Here is a 23,281-nt window from a genome sequence, read left to right on the forward strand (position 1 = left end):
ATCATTCTAGCCAAAAGGATTTTTCCTAATAATATTTTCCATATTATTTATTGTTTCTTAAGGAGTATGTCAAGTTAATAGTGAACAATTATTATTAGACAGAGAGAGAGTATTAGGTGTTGCAAAATAATTTGAAGAGTAAATATTTAATATTAAGAATAAAATATAAAAAAATAATTATATTTTTTTAATATGTCAAAATGACAAATAAAAATAAAATTCAAATAAATGGCAACTAAAAATAAAGGGTGGAAGTAATTAATCTGTTTTAGAGAAGAGGCATAGTAATCCTATAATGAAAGAGACAAAATAGTGTTCAGAAACAGTAATCTTGCTTCTCGTGAACTTTACACTGATTTCTAGGGAACCATTCACTATTCAGTCTTGTGTTGTGTTGTGTTCTTCTTGCCATGCAACCAAAGCCTAGCTACGCTTTGGGAATGACATTTCATGTTTTCTTGGGTCCCCACCATCAAAATTCAAATTATTTTTTTTTGTTTTTTTCCGAATGTCAAATGCATTTGAATCTCTATATTTCATTTAACAAACTTTATTATAGTAATACTTAATAATTATCGAGGCAAAGCAATATTATTATAAAGAGATTTGACGGTATACGAGTACTGATAATGAGTAAGAGTAGTAAATAGCCTGTGAGTACAACTTTTGTAGAAGAGACTCATGTGAGCGCAGTGGCGGAGGCAGGAATTCTATCAAGGGGGTTCAAATAAAAAAAATGTTGTTGCCTGGAATTGAACCCGTGACCCAAAGCTCACATTGGCTGAATCCTAACTCCCATAAACCATTGAGCTACTACTTTGACATATTCTCAGGGGGTTCAATTTTAAATATATACACGTACACAAAAAAATTGATCTTATATATATAGTGTAATTTTTTTTTCGAGGGGGGTCGGATGACCCCCTGGATACACTATAGATCCGCCCCTGTGTGAGTGTAGTGTCAAGTAATTAAAGACCCCGCATGCAATCATTAACACTAGTTGGTTGCTTTTTCTGATCACAAATTCAATGGTATAAATAATGTTGGTAAATATGGCAGTGAGAATCGATAGGCTGATTAAAATTTTTTAGTACTTTTTTGTTTTGTTGAATTTTAGATAAATGATTTATATTCATTATTTTTGTTTATAAAAATATAAAATTTGAATCAAAATTACTAAATTTTACCAAATCTGTAACTATAAATTATAATAGTGAACCCGCCTCGAGGCTCGATTGAGATGAGAGCCTGAGTCCAAGTTTGTCACATAGCTTGCACATAACCTGTTAATTTTTGTTAAATGAAAATGTTAGTTACACTTTAAAAAAGACACTGCTCAAATGGGGTTCGTCTCGTTAAGAGCAACCATATTTGTCACACATTAAAGTCTCTTCCTCGAGAGAATAATATGAAAGTCTCCTCATGAATTATCATATAGTAAGTCACGAAACGATTTCAAATGTGCAAATATTGGGACCTTAATAATGTTTGTTTTTTACAAAAAACTGAAACAAAAGAAACACCTAATGTTCTTTCTTTTGTCCCATCTCACTTGACTTTGGTGCTTTACTTCCTGTTTTATTTCTTTGGACATTGGATTAGGGGAACAGAAAATGGATTGCCGTTGGAACATTAGAATCTTAAGACAAAAGGATGAAACATCACTACAAATTAATAGACATTGATACATCATCAAGAACTAATGATAAGAACGTCAAACTCGTGTAAAAAATGGACTCGATTTAAACCTTTTTTTCCAACATTTTATTTTGAATTTACCAACTGTAAAACTGTATAGTTTTGACAGGGTACATGACTATGTATGACTTCAAATGAAGGAATAACTTAACTACATCTCCAGTTAAGTTAGTGTGCCTATTCCTAACCGATATCTTTGTCGTCCACAGTTTCAGGCAAACTAACTACTGCCTGGCCGTGGCTATTACCATAAACAACAATTGATTATACATTGCATCCCTCTCCCATTTCATTTGGTGGTGGGGGATCCATCTCTAAATTATATACATCAAGTCTCTGACCCTGGTAGATCCTTTTGGTAGCAATTATATTGGCCCAGTAATGAGACATCATCTTGAGACAAACCTAATCTACCAGAACTAAGGTAGTGTTGACCAGCACGTGCCCTGCAATTTTCAATTTGGATAGAATTAAGCATATCAATTCAACTGCTGCCAATCTGTTAAAAGTTCTTTCGAGAAATGCACAAACTGTTTTATTGTGGGATATGAAACATACCTTCTCTGTCTTCTCCTATCGATGCTTTCTGATAACTGAGTGGTTCCAAATCTTGAGATTTGGCTCAATGAAGACAGATATTCATGAAATGAATCACCTTTCATTGCAATGTGTGAGCGCAATGGAACAACAGACTGAAGTAAGTTGTATGCCTTAGGGTCCACTTTGCTGAAACACAGGAACAATACAAGGCAACTTAGCAATATCACAGTAATTCTCAACTGAACATAGTAGCTAAACTAAAAATATAGTCCTAAAAGGAAGTCAGATCAGCTACATGTGTTGAGCAATCTTGGACATTTCAGATAAATAATAGAAATGGCCAAATTCAAAGCATGGATAGGGAACAATTAGTAGTGGTTAAAGCCAACAATTTTAAAACCATACAAAAACCCTACCGAAAGTGGAAATCTTTCACTAACCATGTTAATAATTCCTTGAAAATCGCCAATCTTCTGTGAAAGAGAAGATTTGAAGTTTAATATAATACATAACCTATAGAGACTCAATTTCCCTCAAAGAAACCCCCTCCGTTCTTCTGAGGTTCATCATCCATGACCTTTCACTCTATGCAGTTCTCTATCAGAGAAAGCAGAACTCCTTGCAAGTTTACAGTTCTCAAATTCTTGTCCTCTTCTAGTGGTTTCTACATGTTTCTTCCTGCACTCTCTTTTTAAACAGCATACAACTCTACGGTAACAGATTGAACATCTGTGGGTATAAACCCCAAGCTGAGCATATCTAAGCAGTGACAAGCAATAGATACATCTAAAGTTAAAGAACCCTTTCAATTTTATATGCAATTTACTTGGAAGATACACAACTACTTAGGACAAGCAATTTATGAGCAAAAATACAAGGGAAGAGGGGCATATGGTCCTATACCTTCTGAAGGAATGACAAATTCTCGGTAGCCTTAAATGCAAGCCCTCATGGTTTCCCCTACTCTGTCCAACCATCTTTCCCAGTGCCATTGTACTGTTTGTGGATGTCAACATCTCCCAGGTCAAGTCCACCTCATGCACAGATGAGGTGCTTGGTCTGAGAGAAGTAATTTCTTTCGCAAAACAGCAAACTCCATGTTGAGCGAAAATTGAAAACATCTTCAACTGGTCATCATGCCAATTGTATGAATGAGATTCTTTGATAGGGATCATTGAAGCCTCCAGAGAATCCTGGATGAGCACTTACAATCATCAAAAACTGCACTTGCAGTAACATAAAGGTAACACCTGTGTCTAATAAACTACTTACAGGTAGGAGGTGTTTGCAATCAGTAAGTAATAAATCAGCCACTGAAATCAAATCACTCATTTCATGAGCAACATTAAGAATCTGAGAAGACTCTTTCTGCTCTGGGGTGATATACTGTTTCAGGTCTAGGCAACCTTCACGAAGTCTTCTCCATGTTTCCTGAACAGAAGTATTCAGGTTAAGCTGCACAGTAGTCTTAGAGGATGTAGAATTTTTATTGAAGTCCATGCGGCTACACTCATCCAACACCCGATATCCACTTGGAACATCCTCCATGCATTGTCCGTTGAAATGCTCCATGACCTCTCCAGGAATTGATTTTGTTATTCTATCAGAACTACCAACTTCACCAGGAATTAATTTTGTTATTCTATCAGAACTACCAACCTCACCAGGAATTGATTTTGATATTCTATCAGAAGTACCAACCTCACCAGGAATTGATTTTGTTATTCTATCAGAACTACAACCCTGCAACTCCTGATACTTGGAAGATAGAAGAACAGTTTCATCAAGTTTCTCAACCTTGAGTGGATACATACTTGGAAGGGACAGATTGCTACAATAATCAGCCTCAACTTTGACATCAATATCATTATATGATTCCGTATTTGAAATTAATTCTGAACCAGTAGTAAGCAGAGTCTCAGGGATGAATGATGACTCTGGCACACATGAAATGTTCACAGACTTACTTACGACATTCACAGTAGAATAATCAGTTGTCTCCAAATAATTCCTTTTCAACCTTTTAGCTTTGAAATGAAAATTCTCTGTCAATAAACTGCAGGAGATTTCAGTAGCAGAAAAATGGGAGGGAGAACTGCATGCTGTTTCAATCTCTTCATTTATGGCATCAGGTTGATCTAAAGACAAGGGAACTCTGCTGCATTCCTCCTCAGAATCTGAAGACATGACTCTATCAAGTTTTCTCAGCGTATTTCTTCGAGTGAATGCAATTGGTGATTCAGAGGCATCAGAAAATTCTGAGTTAGTACCAAATATAGTACACTCATTGTGATCCTGAAATGAGTAGAGCAAGCTCAACATTGCATCCTTTTTTCCATTAACATTGTTTGCACCCATATCGTGATTCCTAGAATTGTTCTTTCCTGTAATATTGTATAGCTCATCTTCCTCAGCTATCTCGTTCATCAAGTAGCTATCTTCTTCTACTCTCATCGACTTAGTTATCTCCTCATCCACAAGTTCTGATAGTGGAGTTGGGAAATCATCGCAAGGGATAATTTTCGGTAGTAGCAGATGACCAGCATCTAGATCAAACTGAAGAGGACAATATCTTAGCTTCAGGTCATCACCTGGTCGTAGCAAGAACACATCATGGAATTAAATGAGTTTAATGAAACTTTAGGATGAAGAAAACATAGGTTGTAGATTCAGTGTAGTCATAATTTCATCAGCACCTATTGAAGAACAAGAACTGTTCAGATATGGAGAGAGATTGTTCCTACATACTTAATTTCTTTTCTTTTTTTTGATAAAAGTTAAAGTACCTACATACTTAATTTCTTTTTACCTTCCCTTAATGTGTATACCATTAGATTTTGGCAATTGATTAATGAACATTCCCCTTCAGAGAATTTAAGAGTTAATATTCTCCATGGTCACTCAACTGAGGAGTTTTAAAACAGAAAGCCACTCAACTTTGATTTTTACTTCAAAAGACACTCAACTATAAGTGTTTTACTTACAAAGTCATGTAACTTTAAATGTTTTAGTTACAAAGTCACTCAACCTATTTAATTATTTTTTCCATTGAAACTTGCTTATATGGAATTTTTATTTAAAATCAAATTCTAAAAAATAAAATAATATCCATTTAAAGTCATTTGGTTGATTATTATTTGTAAACACTTTGAAATAACTAAATAACATTATTTATTATTAGGTAATTTCTTTAAATAAAAGCTAATATTTTCTAGTGATCAAAACTCAAATGTTTTTAAAGGAAAATACTGACAAGTAATTTTTTTAAAAGTGGTTTATTTTATAAAATAACTAAATTCATGTATTGTAAACATTTTAAAAGAAGTTTATGTGTTTTTTAACTTAGAATTTGATTTTAAATACAAATTTCATGCAAGGAAATTTCAATGAAAAAACAACTAAATAGATTGAGTGACTTTGTAAGTAAAACATTTATAGTTGAGTGACTTTTAAAGTAAGAATCAAAGTTGAGTGACTTTTTTTTTTGAGAAAGGTAACTTGTATTATAAACAAAAGAATACATAAGGAGTATTCTAGTAATACTTGCATCCAAAAGTTACAAAAAGCAAAGAACTCCTATGGAGGTCATAAGAACTCTAAAATACTAGGAATATCCTCTGCATCTTGAGGATATTCATGTTTACACCAAAAAAAGAAAAGAACCAGGCAATTCAGCTTCAAATTCTGCATAGAGCAGCTCTTGTTTTTAAAACATCTCTGGTTCCTCTCCATCCATATAGACCACCAAATGCAGGCAGGGACAATCTTCCATCTCTCCCTGTGTCCTGACTGATTCCCATCTCTTTTCCAGCAAGCTAGAGCTTCTTTGATGTTCCTTGGCATAGTCCAACTGATGCCCCTTAAGTTGATGAAAATTTGCCACAACTTCGCAGCCTCTCTACAATGTAGACAGAGATGATTTATTGTCTCGACCTCACATTCACAAAACCAACACCTGGAGCAAATTTGCATGCCTCTTTTCATGAGGTTGTGTTGAGTGAGTGCAGCCTGATTGGCTAACAGCCAAGTGAAACATGCTATCTTGAATGGTATCTTGACTTTCCAAATCATCTTCCAAGGCCATCCACCTATATGAGTACCAGGTCTTTGTGAGCTTCTATAAGCTGAGCCAACTGAAAATCTGCCTTACTCATCTGGATTCGGAAATAGATCGTCCTCATTTGTGTTTAGATCTTTGCACTGCCCTAGAATGTTGAGTAGCTCAACTATTTTATTGACCTCCCAATCATTTAGATGTCTTCTAAACCTTAGATCCCACCCTTGATTATCTCTCATTTCTCTGATTGTAGCCTCTTTTTGAAGGCTCATGTTGAACAAAATAGGGAACCTATTTCTCAAAGTCACCTGATCCACCCATTTGTCTTCCTAGAACAAAGTCCTTCCACCATTCCCTACCTTGATTTTGCATTTGTTAAAGAATTTGATACATAAATTTCTGATGGATCTCCATACTCCAGATCCATAGGGTTGTGTGGACAGGTTGGTGATCCACAAATTCTCCATACCAAACCTAACCTTTATTGTTTCCTTCCAGAGAGCTTGTTCTTGTGAGGCAAATCTCCATAACCACTTCATAAGTAAGCTTTGATTCTGGATTTTCAGATTCCTAATCCCCAAACCTCCTTCCTTTTTGCTGAGAATGACTTGGTCCCACTTCACTAGATGGAATTTATGATTATTAGGATCACAATTTCCTTGCCACAAAAAATTCCTCCTAATTGCATCCATTCTGTCAATCACATTTGCAGGCATATGGAAAACATACATCATATATATGGGTAGAGCATCTAACACACTGTTGATGAGTGACTCTTCCTCCCAAGGACAAATATTGACTCTTCCAGTTCACCAGTTTCTTCTCACACTTTTCTAGAATGTTGTTCCATATACCTTTTGACCCGCTCTTGTCACCCAAAGGCATGCCAAGGTATGTTGTGGGGAGATCCCCTACCTTCCCCCCTAGAATATTTGCAAGCATGTTTATCCTAGGCATTGACAGGAAAGATGAAGCTCTTTCCCTAATTGATGTGTATGCCTGAGATGGCTTCAAAAAGGGTCAGAATTACTCTCAAGTACTTTAGTTGAGAGCTGTCTACATCACAAAATATCAATGTGTCATCAGCATACTGTAAGTGGGAGATTGCCAAAACTTGTCTGTTATTCATATTAGCATTGAATCCTCTTATCCATCCTCTTGTTTGGGCTGTTCTGAGCATGTCATTTATGCCCTCCATCGCCAGGATAAAGAGGAAAGGAGATAAAGGATGTCCTTGTCTCAGTCCTCTCTCTGATGAGAAAAAAACAGAGGGGGCACCATTTATCAAAATAGAGAACTTCACAGTAGTAGTGCAAAACTTAATCCATTTTAGCCATTTTCCTCCAAAGCCCATGTTTTCCAAAGACTTCCAGAGGAAGCCCCAATGCAAGTGGTCGTAGGCTTTTTCAATATCCAATTTGCATAAAATGCCTGGCACCTTACTGTTCTTTCTCTCCTCCACACATTCATTTGCAATCAAAATTGCATCCATGATCTGCCTACCTTTTATGAAGGCCATTTGTTGGGCATCCACCAAATTATAGACCACTTTCTTAAGTCTTTCAGTTAAAACTTTTGAAATGATCTTATATATGCTCCCTATTAGACTAATAGGTCTAAAATCTGTCAACTCCTTAGCCCCTATCTTTTTTGGAATCAATGCTATGAAGGTAGCATTAAAACTTCTCTAAAAAATACCATGATCATGGAAGTTTTGGACAGCTGCAACTACCTCTTTTCTAACTACCTCCCAACATGTAATGAAGAAAGCTATAGTGTACCCATCAGGGCCTGGAGCTTTGTCCTTGGCACATGCCATGACACAATCCTTTATTTCATCCCCAGTAAACTGACTCTGCAGCATGATATTGTCACCTTCACTAATCATCTTGCCATTTCTAGCAATGAACTGAGGTCTCCACCTCTCTGTCTCAGTGTAAACATTCTGATAAAATTTCAACATTTCTTCTTTGATTATTGCTGGTTCTCCATTAACAGAAATCTTATCAATGTTGTTGTATCTCCTGTGGCTGATCTTTGTCTCCAAGCTACTTCCTCTCTCTTTGCATTATCTTCAAATTCAACGGCGAGAACTGCTCTTAAATAGGATTCATCATCTGTGAGTTGTCTTTGGTCTTGTATCCTCTCTAGGTCAGCCAGTTGATTAAGAATGCTCTGTTTTTGTAGTCCCAAGTTTCCCTGACTTGTTCTGCTCCACTCTTTGAGTTTACCCTTCAAGTATTTTAATTTACTTGCCAGGATAAAGTCAGGTTTTCCCCTAAAAATACTGGAGTCCCACCAAATCTTCACCATCTCCTTAAAAATTTTCTGTTTGAAGCCACCAATTCTCAAACTTGAAATAGGAGTTTGGTCTCTCCCAATTACCACATTCCAATATCAGAGGGCAATGATCTGAAATGACCCTTTGTAATGTCGATTGTTTGATGTTCTTAAAAGTGTTCTCCCATTCCTCAGAAATCAGGAATCTATCCAGCCTGGCTACAGGATCATGGCCTTCTTCTTTCTTCCATGTAAAAACATCTCCCGCTAGCTGGATGTCAACTAGCTCTGCATCTTCGATAAAATCTGTGAAGTCCGTCATTGCCTTATTAAATCTGGTACAATTTCGTTTCTCTGAAGGGAATCTGACTATATTGAAGTCCCCCCTCCCCCCCCAAACCACCCAAGGTCCTGAAAAAAGACCTCTCACCGAGCACAATTCCCACAAGACTTCCTCTCTCTCTTCTCTGTTATTAGGGGAATAAACTCCAGACATGTGCCAGCTGAAGTCCGGAGATTTGTCGGTGAATTTGCAAGTAATACAATATGCACCTGTTTCACATACTCCCCCCTCCCAAATTCTGCTGTCCCACATTAGAATGACTCCCCCTCTAGTACCGCTTGCCTCTAATTGAGCATGTTTTACCCATCTGTTGGCCCATAAATCTCTCACTAAGTTGTTTATATCCCCTTGCAATTTAGTTTCCTGAAAACAAAATACATCAACCTTCCAATTGTTAGACTTTTAATCACCAGCCTTTTCCTGGCATCATTTAGTCCCTTCACATTCCATGAAACTATGTTAATCTTCATGAGACTGCACGATGTTGCATCCCCCCCCTACTTCTTGTGCCATAGCTAAAAAAATTTGTTCCCACTTCCAGGTTTTTTAATTCCTTTGAGACTTGATTTTGGTGTCATCAACATTAGAGCCTTTGCTGCTTCACCGGTTCTTTGCCTTTTCCCATCTATCTTTATAAACAGTTCCTCCGCGATTTCCTCGCACCCATTAAAGTGAATCCCAAATTCTTTTCCCAGATTAATGATGTTCTGTCGGACCCATAAAGGAATTGTAGAGTCCGATGTTGGTTCGAAGTTCTCTGGTAACTCGGTGTAATTTAATGGAGTGGCTTCCTCAACATTCACGGCTCCAAGTTCTTTATTTCCTTGTTCTGCATAACTGTCAATCTCTAATCTACTGTCCATCTGAATGATTGACATAGCGTCATCATCCCTATGAGTTGCATCCTGGAGCTCTTGATCCAGCTCTTCTCCCTCGCTTTGTAAGTCTCCTGATGAAGTGTCAAAAATATTTTCTCCTCTGATATGTTGAGAGGCCTGCGCTTCTTTCCACTTATTTGCTATTATTTCATCTACAAAAGGGTCTGCTAGACCTTTTGCATTTTTCCCCTCCCTTTCTTTAAAACCGATTTGGGCCACTGGATCATGGCCCAAATTTCCCCAGCCCAAAATTTCCCTTTTCTCATTTAAACTGCCTGCACGTGCTATCACACGTGTATCAAGACCCTCATCCCTTTCACGTGACCTCTGGTATGCTTGCCCATCTGTAAAATTCAAATTTTCCTGCGAGTTCGAAGTGCCCACGTGCCCCATCACCTCGGTGCACTCAAAACCCCCCTTACCCTCTATAAAGTAAGATTTCTTCAGACTGCTGGGTAATACCCTTCTTCCCCCTTTGTCCACTGTTCACCAACCTCGCCGGAGCTTCAATCCAAATTTGGACCTTGAAGATAGATCCATCGTGTATCAGTTCCACCGTCTTTGGGACTGATTCTTCATCCCCTCTTACCTCTATTCTAGCCCATTTTAGGTGGTTTCGGAGCTCTGTTTCCTCTTCTGTTTGTATCCATCCACCGCACAGATTTCCGATCTCCCGAAGGATATTTTGGGACCAAAACTGGGGTGGAAGACCTACCAGTCTGATCCAAACTTCCTTCAGGCTTTCCTCGATGGAGTTTGAGCATGGCGTCCACCAATCTAGATGGAATTTGTGAGATTTCCAGAACCATTCTCCCTTCCCCACATGGTCTGCTGCTGTCTTGGTTGGGAACTCAAAGAGAAACTGGTTGCGTCCCATCTCATATATGTAAATACCATGGTGGTGTTTCCAGGAACTATTTGCCCAACGACGGATCTCAGCAAGATGGACATTCAAGATCTCCTCTGATAGGCTTCCTACCACGCTCCTATCCAGAAGTTCATTTTGTGTTTTCCTAGCATCTTCCGAAATAAATAGGGAATTTCCTTTCCTGTTTACCCCAGCATCATTCATCTCTCTGGTTGACCATTTATTATTCTTGACAGCCTCTGCGTAAAGGAGCCCTTCCTCCATCGTACGATGTAAAAGCTTGACTGTCCTTGTGGTTTTGACATTAATGAAGTTGGTTATCTTAGTAGCAATATCCAACCACCCTGAATTAAATGACCATTCTGGAATAATAATAATTGTTTTCTTCTTTCCTTGCATATTAATGATACTGAAATAGCGACCAAATCTGTTAAAATTTCTTGAGCAGAAAATCTCAGAATAATGGTCGTGATTTTTCCATCTTCAATGCTTCCTTCAAAAGGTGAACTATCGACTCCATCGTTTTCTGGCTGAAACTCTCCCTAGTCATCATGTTCCGGCCTCTTTCCACCCATTCATACCAAATCTCAGCCCCTTGAGATCTTCCTTGTAATGTCAAATGATTTAAAACCTACCGCAAAATAGATGATATCGCTACCCATGATGAGAAGGAGATGGATAGAAGAAGAAAGGTTGATAGATAGGAGAGAGAATTCCGATGGAAGAAGTCCACCAGAATAGGAATCCAGGGCCCAGAAGGGACCTCAGATGAAAACCTCGAACATCGTGCCTGGGAGCTTTATGTTCTTGTACTTCTTTTTCCTGGACAAAGTAACTTTGAAAGTAAAACATATATAGTTGAGTGACTTTCTGTGATAAAACTCCTTAGTTGAGTGAACATTGGGCATATTAACTCTAGGATTTAAACTAACCTTATCTCTTCTAGTTAACTTGTCTTCAATCAGTAGAGGTATGTTTCTTTACGGGTTGATACTTAGTTTGATAATCTAGGTTGTTCTTTGGTCTCCAAGGCTCAAGCAAAGATTTGGGTCCGACACTCAAAATTGTGTTTAAGATTCTTTAAAAGGTCCAACTTCTGTTCTCTTCCAAGATTTTATCTCTATCTTCCTTTCTTGTTTTTGCCCCCTTGTATCAACATAATTTCTTTTCCACTTGTCATTGCATTCAAGATATGTAAGGTTTCATCGATAATAAAAGGCTTGAAGTTTTGATTGGCCAAAATTTAGTCTTAAGCAAGATCCTAAACAGATAACACAATAATTTCTATGTCGGCATGCTCTATATGCATATTGTGGTTATCAATGATTTCGTTATTAGTAAGATGAAATAAATGAATGCATTCGTTTTAGAAGATTCACTTTACAAAATAGCATGAAAGCTTCAAAAATTTTGCTTAACAAGAACTTTTTCAGTTAGCATTCTCTTTTGCTATGGCAAAAATTATTCACGCAATCAACTATCCTGAAGCATGCATTAATGTTGATATGTGGTGAATTACCTTTCTCCAAAGTTTGGCCTTGACACCAGAACTGGAGATACAAAATAGTTTTACGAATATCTCCATGGCAATGATCTACAAACCGCTCTACTAGCATTGGGTGAATTTTAACTTGTTCTCCAGCACATACCTAGAAAGGAATTTATTTGATTAGCCAGATTAAGACAGATTTCAGTGAGAAACTAGCAAAACAAGCTGTACCATGTGCACAAGCCCAAGGAGCTCCTCCAAAGATGGCCTCATAAAGCACACGTGTAGCCTATCTAAATTATTTGGGAGCACCGGATTGTCACCTATCACATCAAGGAATAAAACTTAACTTGTGAAACATAAGCTTGACAAATTATTGTATTTCAACCTTTTAACCCCCTTACTGTTGCTAGTTAATATCATGGGCCGCTTTGCAGTCTCTGCAAGCTGTTGAATGGTAGAGACAAAACCACGGTCTTCACAAAGAGCGGTATCCACATCCTCAAAAAGAATTAGAGTCTTAGTTTCACCCTGATAATTAGCAGTTATCTCCTCCCTGAAGACTTGTTTTCTTTGTACTCCAGTGGCATTTGGAGCATTTTCCTCATCAGACAAAGGTATTGCTTCAATAACTCCACCGCCAGACACTAGTTTGTCCTCCAAATACACTGGATCTTTTTGCACCCTGAAACAAGAATCGAACAGACAAAAGGGAAGTATTGTGAGTCAACTCATTTAAGATATACTGTAGTCATAATTTGGTGCTTACATGAAGTGAAATCCCATCACAGAGAAAAGAAATAAATAAATAGGCCATTTTGCACGATTTTCACTCAATTCTTCTGTGAGCAGCGAATTTCTATATGAAAATTGGTAACAAATATAAACATTCGTGGAGTAATTCAGCTAACTTTTCTTGGAACAAGCATGAGACACCGAGAAATGGTCAAAGTACATGTTAAGAGGCCACTAAAAAGCCTAAGGTATTCCCTCCCTGATCACTGACTAATGAAATGCATTTCCTGAAGGAAGACCAATCTCAGAAGTGTGTGCCAGCATGCATGACTTGGAGGCTTAAGAATTCTAGATGAATGTTAAATTAGTCCTTTAATTTATGTGTAGTACAAATTTAAGAAAGCCAGAACTAAATGTGAAAGATCATATGATAAGGGAACCCAAAAGTAAAACCACGAACCATCACAAGAGAATGTGTTTTTTTCTTTAAATGTAAATGGAAATACTTCAACTGTATACCAAACAACAAGGTACAGTAAAGAAAACAGCAACTGCTCTCAGTATTTAGATTTTATATCTTGATAAAATTTTATAATAATAAGTCAAAATAGAAGAACAATCATATAATAAAATTTTATCACAAAAAAGTCCAAGAAACAAAAGAAAACTAGCATCCAGACATAGACAAACCGTTGAAGCCAGTGGGATTCTACAGCCTCCCCAAATCTCTGTTTTACAAGAGCTCCGTTTCGCCAATCTGATGCATTAACCTAACAAGACAACAAACCAAAAAATAAGTTATATAGATTCTTGATAATTTGAAGAATTCTTTTTAAGAATTTGGTCTGAACACGTCTGAAATCAAATCTTAAAATGCTCCAAGACTCATACTGTAACACATGCATCTACATTGTGCAAGTGCAACATAACATCCATAAAATAGTGAATTTTTAAAGCCTTACCTCAATCACTTGAAATCCCTGTTCTTTGGCACAAGCGTAAATTGCAGCCGACTTTCCGCTCTGCATAATAACAGTTAGTACAATAAAAACCACCAATAAGAGATACTTCAACATATACTGAAGCAGGCCTGATTAAGCCTAGTCAAGACAACATTAATAGAACCATGGCAGAAGAAACTGCAAAACTTATTTGTGTTTAGTTTGTCAGGATAAGTATCTAGTTCCTACTGAAATGACTATGAAACTAAATGCCGAAAATTGATTTAACCCGTTGGGCCATGAAAATTCCAAATCCAACTGGAAGTTGTATTTCAAATTTACAAAAAACTTGTAACCTGTTTTCCAACTCACTTTTCTCTTTTGAAGTTGTATTTAAATACATTCAAGCATGAACATTGTTCCAAAGATTCTTTGCAAAAAGTATAGCCAAACAACACTCTATATTCAATTCCAACTCAGACATTCCAAATGAAGTGAAAAGTATTTGGAATCTATGGCCAAACGCCTACTTAGAAAGTGTAACTGAATGATTTGACCCTAATATTATTGGGAAGTACTCCACCCTCTAATCACCAGGTTTTCTACTTACCTCCACTTAGGGGTGGCAAATGGTTGGATTGGATCGGATTTGGATTGAATATGGATTGAGTCAAAATGGATTGAATTACAATCCACCCATGTAAAATATGGGTAAATATGGATTTGGTCAAATATGGTTTGGGTAAAATGGTTCTAACCCACTTTAATCTCTTACAACAACAAAAAAATTCAAAGCTAAATTGTTAATAACCCAACCTCTACCACCCCCACCCTAAATTATTATTTTTTTAGAAAATAATTTTTCATACAAATAAAGAACATTAATTATTTTTCTACCCCGTACCTCCATCCCCCCCCCCCCCGACGCCTCCACCACCCCCAATTCTTTTATAAAAAAAATATCCAAAAAAAATTCACCCACCCTACCCCCACCCCACCACCAATTTTTTTTTAAAAAACAATTAAAAAAATAAAAAATTAAACTTGTAGAAGAGTAGAAACAAGCTACATACCCCAACTGGTCCAGATACCAGCAGGACATTCTTCAGCCGCTCTTCATTTGAAGAGTCAGCTTCACTTTCATAAAGGCTGTCGGAGAAGTCTTGAAGAGTATCACAATCACTCTGAATGCTTGACTTGCTTGTGCGAGAAGCTTTTTCATGCCAAAGATGCAGCCAATCACTTAAAAGTTTTACTGGCTTGCTATTACCACACACCTGCAAACAAAATGTTGGAGAACATTTATCATACTGCATATGGAAAATGTCAACATATGAATGAATAACCCTCTGTTAAGACGTGTCTTCACATAAATATTGACAGTCCTGGTATCCAAAATGAGATATTCACCTGAAAAGCTCTCTCCGGCTGATATTTGTTAGTCCACAGACAACTTTTAGGCTGACTGGGACAGTTCTGGTAGTCGAATACTATCCTAAACATGAAAAAATAGTTGGGAGTAAATCAGCATTACATAAAAAAGCAGCACCCATAGTGATAACGGAAAATTCAGACAGCAGGCAAGAAGCAACATCTATTTCAAATCAACAATCAAAAAGTTTTTTTATCCTGTATTCAGGGAAAGAACTATGATGTGCACCCATGTACAATTGCAGAATGTGATGGAAACGACCTGAACTACACACCGCATACCAGCACTGCGATATAAAAAAGTTCATTTTATCAACTCCCAGAGTTTTTGTCAAGGAGTAAAAGGACGGATTGCAGTTACTATAGCATATGCCGTGCGAAAGTAATTGCCAAGGAGACCAAAAAGGTAGGCAGGTTCAGCTCCATCAGCATCATGTATGGTTCTCTTCTCTTTCTTTATATTGGGTTCCTATCCCATACCCGTGAATTACAGTCACAACTGCAGTTTGTTAGTCAATCAGTTTCTCACTATATATTGTTTGATGTATCTCACTGTTTTCCCCAATGCAAAATTTTCAATAATATTAAATGGCTCTCTAGAAGGGTTTTTAGTCCTCAAACAAGATTGAAACAGATCCCTTTCTCCCTTCCTATTTTTGCTAGTGATGGAAGTTTTCAGTCTAATTTTAAGGACATCAAAACTGGGATGGATTAAAGGATTCAAACTGGAAACAAAGAGGGGAATGATACTGAAATTTCACGCCTATTATATGTTGATGATACCTAAGTACTATATGAAAGTGTTGAGGAACAATTGCTACATTCAAAGGTGAAACTACTAGCCTAAATCTGACCAAAAGCAGCACTTGAAGGCAAAATGAATCTGACCAAAAGCAGTATATATTTTTGGCGAATGCCGACATCCACCTACCTGATGTTTTTTGTTATCCATCCCTTCTGAAGTTGAAGAAAATAAGAAGTGACTTGTGGGAAGGAAAGAGAACATGTTTCATGAGATGGTCCACAATTGTTGAGGCAAAACGGAAGGTGGGCATCAGAGTCAAAACGCAGAGGTGTTTATGAATATTTTTGAATGGGTAATGCTAGGAGATTCAAAGTGAACTCCCAATAGCTGGCAAGAAGAGGAATTGGGGAAGAAGAAACAAACTTGCAGAAGTATGCTTTTGTGCATAATTTGGACAATATGGTTAGAAAGCAATCTGAGGTCTTTTTTTCTTTTAATATCAGTGGTGTCGGGGCCAGCTTGTATGTACCTTGACTATTCAGCTAGGTATCTGTTACTTCTCACCAGAAAAGGTACCGGGTTACTCTGCGTACCAAGGCCTAGACAGATGGGAAGAAAGCACCTAATATTTTGTCTCTGCTGGTATTTGAACTATGATGTCCAAAATTTTCAACCACTTCATTGACCACTAGGACACACCCTTGGATGCAACATTTTGTATTTTGAACTGGTAGGTATATTATTGAAATAAACAACAAGGCACTAAGAAAGTGCTAGCCAGGTGTAAGTTAGAACCCTTGGATGCAACAATATTATGCATCTTGACGGGAGGAAAGTACGTATATATATACAGATGCCTTGATAATTTATACCTTTGGAGCAAGGGAAAACATTGTAAATGAGATGGGGAATGTTCTGCACTTGATAGTCTCCTTAGCATATAGTAGGAGCTAAGTCCAGCTTTTAGTACATACTCGGTATGTGTACCTCCTGGATACTATCTATCAACTTAAATTATATCAATTATCAAACAAAAAAAGAACGGCTTTCATTTACACTACTTACCCCCTCAACCATCTTGTCACTTCGGACAAAACGGTGCAAGTCCCAAAAAGTTAGAGATATCTCGTCTTAATAATATGGAAGTTGAAACAGTAAACTATCTTTGCCCCAGAAGAATCTTAATAGAAAAGTAGAGGCGTGATATTGCATGTAACAAAACAAGTTGGAAAACCAAAAGTCATCAGACAGGAGCATAATTTTAACAAGCTTCACAACTGTTTGCTCCATCAATATCATAAACATCCTCACCTTTCTTGAAGAAATTGACCTTGCTTCTTGGTATCTGAACTGCTAAGGTTATTTTGGAGGGAGTCCACTACATTTGCCTACAATTATCCAATCCACAAAGGTATTATCTGATGATCAGACAAAAAAGATAGGAAACATACGCTCACTTATTGACTAGAACATAAAGCCTTTTACTTTTTACGTATCTCTAAAAGCAGGATTGTAGCATGACACAATAAGTCAAACCAACATACCCACTTATAAATAATTGCCAACTCAAAGTTATAATGCTCGCTAGAAAGAGATATATTTTCCACACTTCGGATCATAATCAATATGAGCATCGAACAGTAAAATTTCAAAACAAGGCTATGTCAGAGCGTACCACTCCCACATTCTTTAGCTGCTCAGAGTGGCTGAATTGTTCCTCAGCAACTACAGATAATGCTGGATGATATAATTTTGTTTCTCTAGATGAATGATCAGAGACCACTTCATCTTGTGGAATAGCATGTTGATTCAGTGCCATCTTGTTTAGTTGTGACAATGTTCTCTTCGGATAAGAGATGTAAGAAAAGTTGTCAAATTGTAGAGAGGTGGTGGAACCATCAGAGAGTGAAGAGCTTCCACATTCTAGCACAACATCAGCATCGAGAAAACAAGCTTCAGAAAAGATCCAATGACCCCAATCAAAGGCAGTTTCATCCTCCTGCAAAGGGAAGTCTTATATATCATACAAGCAAGAGAAGTGGACAAAACTATTAGAAGAGTAGTTTAAGAGACAACCATGTTAATACAATGTATAATTGAGAATGAAGAACATCATACCGTAACTATTTCAAATACATGAATAGGGCTGAAAGTAAGGCTTTTTCCCTCTCCCTCAGAAGAGTACCAGTTACTCTCCACATCAACCACTTCTTGGCTCTTCTTACCCATTTTCAAGGATTGAAAAAAAGGATGTATTTGTTTTCCTGCATATCTGCGGGAATCCTCCTGTTGAAAGGAAAGAAAGTTATAAAGAACCAAACAAAACAGTGGCTTCAGTTGTGTGATACTATGAAATGAAAAGGAACCTTATTCTGCAAAATCTGGAAGAAAGCAACATCAAGGAAAACTATGCCAATATCACAGAAAATAAAAGAAAAACATTTACAAGAAGCATAACAGGATCCAGCATTAAGTGCTAAAGACATGAAGAATCTCAAGGATCAGAATCATCATAACTCAACCACATAAAACATCATGCTTTTGTTTTTTTGAGAAGGATCGTGCTTTTTGTGTCGCCGAAGAAACAAAGAAAAAAAAAGTTCTAACTTAATCAAGGTAATGCACATTTTGTAAGTAAACAAAATATAAGAACTTCAATTAACCTCAGCTGTCTTTTTAGCCTCCATTCGGAGATCAGGAATTGAGTGTAACATTGATTCATCCTCCATAAGGTTGCGTGGAACCAAACATGCTTCCGTCGATCCACTGATCAGCATGTTTTTTCTTGCTTTAATATCCAGTTGGCGTTTCTCTGGTGTTGATCTAGCAAGCTTCTTCTTCGACCGAGGAGTCCTCTTATCTTCCAAACAGTGTTCAATTAAAAGCAATAAATTTCCAGTAACATGTAAAGCATACAAATTAGTAGGCGTTTGGCCATAGATTCCAAATATGTTTCACTTTATTTGGAATTTTTGAAGTTGGAGTTGATGATGGAGTTCTGTTTGGTTATACTTTTTGCAAAGAAGAGAAGAGAGCACTTTATTTGGAATTTATGAAGATATAGTTGGAAAACAAACACTGACTTTGAAATAAAATAAAAAAATTATCCGGAAAAAAGTGAATAATTCTCATGGCCAAACGGCCATCTGAGGACAAAACCTCTGAAAACAGAAAAGTTTATAGCACGAGTGTCTCATGAAAGGACCAGACCCTTAATCCTTCTGGTTATTGAGTTTAGAGCTAGAATTTCAAAGTACATTCACATAGAAAACATGAATTTACTGATCTCAATAGCACATAATATCAGATATGATTAGGAAGTTCCTCAGAAACAGACTGGATATTAAGAAGTTTCCGGACTTTATAATGTTGAAGATGGGGGATTCAAGGATAGGCGGCAGAAGTGGATCAAGTTCGAATATAACAGTCAAATTCGCAGTCCTAGTGAATGGCAATCTGTGTGGTTCTTTTGCAACTCAAGGGGCTTGAGATAGAGCAACCCAATGCTATTCGCTTTCTTTTAGTAATGGCCGGGTTGAGCAGAATAATGGATAAATCTGAGGCATGCTAATACTTGACGGACTTTTTTTGCAACAAAAGCAACATATAGTGAGGGTTTCAGGTTTCTTGCTCCCAAACAGTACTTTAAATTTTCTGTATGCGGATATTAGTTATTACCCATTGAATTAACTGAGACAAGTTTTTACATGGCTCCAAGCAGTGTCCAGCCTCAAAATAAATCTCAAGAAGTGTGAGACCATTTCGTTGGGTGAAGTGGATAACAATAAGGATTTGGACAAGTATTACAAGGGTATCAAGTTGCTAAGCCATACTATAGAAGTTTGGGAGAGAGTGATGGAGGTGTGAGTGAGGAGGAGTGTGTCCATTTACAAGAATCAGTTTGGATTCATGCCAGGGCGAACGACTACAAAAGCCATCCATCTTGTGAGGAATTGATGGAGAGATACCGGGAAAGGAAAAGGGACCTACATATGGTGTTCATCGACCTTAAAAAGGCCTACGACAAAGTCCCAAGGGACGTCCTCTAGATGCCCGGAGGCTAGAGGGGTACGATAGCTTACACTAGAGGGATAAAAGACATGTATGATGGAGCTAAGACACGGGTGCAAATGGTGGGAGGAGACTCTGAGCACTTCACAGTTGAGATGGAAGTGCACCAAAGGTTAGGTCTTAGCCCATTCCTATTTGCCTTGGTGATGGATGAATTGATGCAGTCCATTCAGAATGAGGTGCTTTGTTATATGTTATTTGTTGATGACATAATACTGATTGATGAGACGCGCAACGGTGTAAATGCTAGGTTGAGGTGTGGAGACAAACTTGTGAGTCTAAAGGATTCAGGTTAAGCAAGACCAAATTAGAGTATTTGGAGTGCAAATTCAGTGATTTGATACAAGAGGCAAGTGTGGAAGTGAAGGTTGGCACTCAGGCTATCCCCAAGAAAGATAGTTTCAAGTACCTGGGTTTATAATACCGGAAAGTGGGGACATCGATGATGACATCACACACACGATATTGGTGCAACGTGGATGAAGTGGAGGCATGCATCCGGAGCCTTATGTGATAAAAAGAAACCAACAAACTTAAAGGTAAGTTTTATAAAGTGGTGGTTAGACAGACTTTGTTGTATGGGGCGGAGTGTTGTATAGTCAAGAACTCCCATGTTCAAAATATGTATGTCGCGAAAATGAGGATGTTAAGGTGGATGTGTGAGCATACAAGGAGCAATAAGATTAAGAATGAGGAAACTGATCTTTTGGACTATCATATGTATAAACCCTTAGGGCCTCCCTGTCTTGTGCAGATGACGTTATTAGTGGATAATTTTTTATCTTTTACTATTCAGAGAAACAAAACAGGAAAAAGAGGGGAGGAAAGAAAATTCCAGATATTTGGCAGAAGTGGGTGTTCTAGCCTTCTAGGAGGCCAAAGAATGAGAAACAAAGAGAAGGTTGTGGAATCATTATCTTGTATTCTCTCGTATAAGACATGGAAGTGGCTAAGTTATTGATTAGGGGTATCAAATGATTTAAGCCTCTACAATATAGAAAAACAATTAACTACACATTAGAAGTCAATGCAAAGTACTTTATCATATCCTAACAGAAGCTGGGAGCTTGCAGAACTGTTTGCACAAGTTATGAAAGGTTAAAAGAATTCATACTAAACTGCCGGTTTCTTTTTCCATAAATGAATAAACTTCTAGCACTCTGTAGAATGATCTGTTGCAGACAATATAAGATTTTATGAAACGGTAAAAGCATACTTCAAACTTCCCTTATTGCCTTGTTTTCTTGTCATACAGCGTCTGACTATGTCTTCAGTCTTCTATACAAGATTTTAAAATGGGATTGATGCATCTACAGTCCGATATCATCTTTATATGACAAGGAAAAATTCATTCCAAATTATTACATGATGTTAAATGTACTCCTATGCACTTCATTTGAATTTGACAGGAACAATGAGAATTGAAGCATCAAGAGTACATGCAACTTTCTAAAGGACTACCTTTTCATTATCTATCTCATACCTAAAAAGAAAAACATACCATACCCAGTGTAATCCCACAAGTGATGTTTGGGGAGTGCACGATGTACGCAGGCCTTAGCCCTAACTATACCTCTTTTTAAAAAATTATAGACACAAGATTATGCTAGAGTTTCTTTTTCTAAATCAATATATGATGACTTAGTTGACTGAAAAATAATTATAAACGACATGATTGAAGGAAAAAAGAATAAAGCATACTTGCAGCAAACTCAGGAGGTGAACAAGATGTTTGGATCTTTTCAGGTGACTCAGTGTATAGCTGCTCATTTTGCTGTCTTTTCTGATTCTTTCTCTCTGAAAGCTTTAGAAAGAAATCATTTTCTGCAGAAAAAAGAAGTATAAATAAGCAACAAAATGCATCATTTTTCCATTAATTAGCAAGAAAACTCTCATTATTTTGCTTTCAGCATTCAAGAATTCAGCAAAGGAGAAAGAATTGACTTTTTCTTTGTTTCCCCATATATTATCTATAATCCTCTCTCCCCTTCCCAGACCCACTTTATTGTAGTACGGACAAGACAAAGAACATCTTTTTAAGTAATTTACTTACTGACAACAACTGAAGAGTCTCCATCAGGCATGTCCTTGCTTGAAGTTTCTCTACTGTTTAGAGCAACCTGAATTATAAAGTAGACAGATAAAATCAAATCTACAGTATCATACAGCCCTTTCTATGTTATTCCTATGCCAGATTTTTCTCTTCTCTCTACTTAATTGTACAAATAGGTAGACTGATATAGAGAGGTAGATGCAGAGAGGGAATGTTGATAGTAGGAGACCAGTATATGCAAACAAAAATGGACAACACAGGCATATGTCACTGGGAGGACACAACTACTGGGGAAGATTTATTTATTTTTTGTGATCATGTTGCAGAGATGTAGAAGAAATACAAATTCTTTATGTGGCCAAGGGTGTGACCTAACAATTGATGAAGCTGGAATGAATATATGCAGGACAGAGTAGTGGTAAAAAAATCCAAGTAATTTCATCCCATCTGCTTAGTTGATGAAGTACACCAATACACATATTGGTGGTAGGATGTAGGTACCCAGTGGAATGGTCGATATGTTAACAAGCTAGCTCAAACATCAAAAAATAATACAGAATTATACGTTTTTCAATATAATAATGGTGGGATTGAAGGACTTGGAACAGGACTTCATTACTTAAGAGCCACATTCGAGCTAGAAAACTAACTTCTAAAGAGAGTTCACCTTTCTTAAACCTAGCACTTGCAAAATCCTAATGCTAATCCGATCACATTGGTCTAATCAAACGCAATTCTCATAAAAGTATCTTAACTAGCACTGTAGGTAATAAACTAGCAACAAAACTCACCTTCTTAGAAGCTCTTGAGTTGGTCTGCGGCGTTGTTGCCTTGGAATTTCTTGTCTTTCTCTGTTTTCCTTTCGTTTTATTCCCGTTTTCTTGGCTCGCACACCACTCTTCCTCCTCATCTTCTTCTTCTTCATCTACTCTCTTTTGTTCAGCTTCCTCAGCTCCTCCTTTAACTGGAATCTGCTTCGCACTGTTCGGAAACAGCGTCGACTGAACAAACTTTCGCCTGCTACGAAGTCCTTCCTCCACTGCTTCAACATCCTCCATTGGATCAGCTTTGGTTAGGGTTTTTTGCAAATTGGGAATTCCAATTGAATGAAGAAGGCTCCCCAGAATTTCCCCTTTGCTTATTTTTTTT

General features: G+C 37.4%; 1 protein-coding gene across 4 annotated transcripts; it reads right to left on the minus strand.

Annotated features, from left to right (window-relative positions):
- Window positions 1–1,744: 1,744 nt before the first annotated feature.
- On the minus strand, window positions 1,745–23,281 carry LOC125872628 (uncharacterized). 4 transcript variants are annotated; one of them, XM_049553385.1, is made up of 19 exons: window positions 22,924–23,281; window positions 22,133–22,199; window positions 21,781–21,903; window positions 18,672–18,868; window positions 18,127–18,294; window positions 17,684–18,007; window positions 17,320–17,396; window positions 15,243–15,327; window positions 14,906–15,109; window positions 13,854–13,913; window positions 13,582–13,661; window positions 12,561–12,841; window positions 12,388–12,479; window positions 12,187–12,316; window positions 3,943–4,832; window positions 3,514–3,816; window positions 3,145–3,434; window positions 2,260–2,427; window positions 1,745–2,147 (listed from the first exon to the last, which is right to left on the minus strand). In XM_049553385.1, the coding sequence occupies exons 1-19, from the start codon at window positions 23,188–23,190 to the stop codon at window positions 2,030–2,032; spliced, it is 3,924 nt and encodes a 1,307-aa protein (XP_049409342.1). In that variant the 5' UTR covers window positions 23,191–23,281; the 3' UTR covers window positions 1,745–2,029. The 4 variants fall into 4 exon arrangements, with proteins under 4 accessions (XP_049409342.1, XP_049409341.1, XP_049409340.1 ...); XM_049553384.1 differs by having other exon boundaries at window positions 3,514–3,900; XM_049553383.1 differs by having other exon boundaries at window positions 3,514–4,832.

This window comes from Solanum stenotomum, chromosome 8, assembly GCF_019186545.1.
Source record: "Solanum stenotomum isolate F172 chromosome 8, ASM1918654v1, whole genome shotgun sequence".
In the NCBI taxonomy this organism is placed as follows: Eukaryota; Viridiplantae; Streptophyta; class Magnoliopsida; order Solanales; family Solanaceae; genus Solanum; species Solanum stenotomum.

Excerpts from the sequence above, each read along its gene's own strand:
- LOC125872628 (XM_049553383.1), bottom strand. The coding sequence starts at position 23,190 with ATGGAGGATGTTGAAGCAGTGGAGGAAGGACTTCGTAGCAGGCGAAAG. Across the intron at positions 18,869-21,780 it reads ACCTCCTGAGTTTGCTGCAA|ATAAGAGGACTCCTCGGTCG; the intron begins GTATGCTTTATT and ends ACTGTTTGGAAG. Across the intron at positions 12,480-12,560 it reads CATGATATTAACTAGCAACA|GTGACAATCCGGTGCTCCCA; the intron begins GTAAGGGGGTTA and ends TTGATGTGATAG.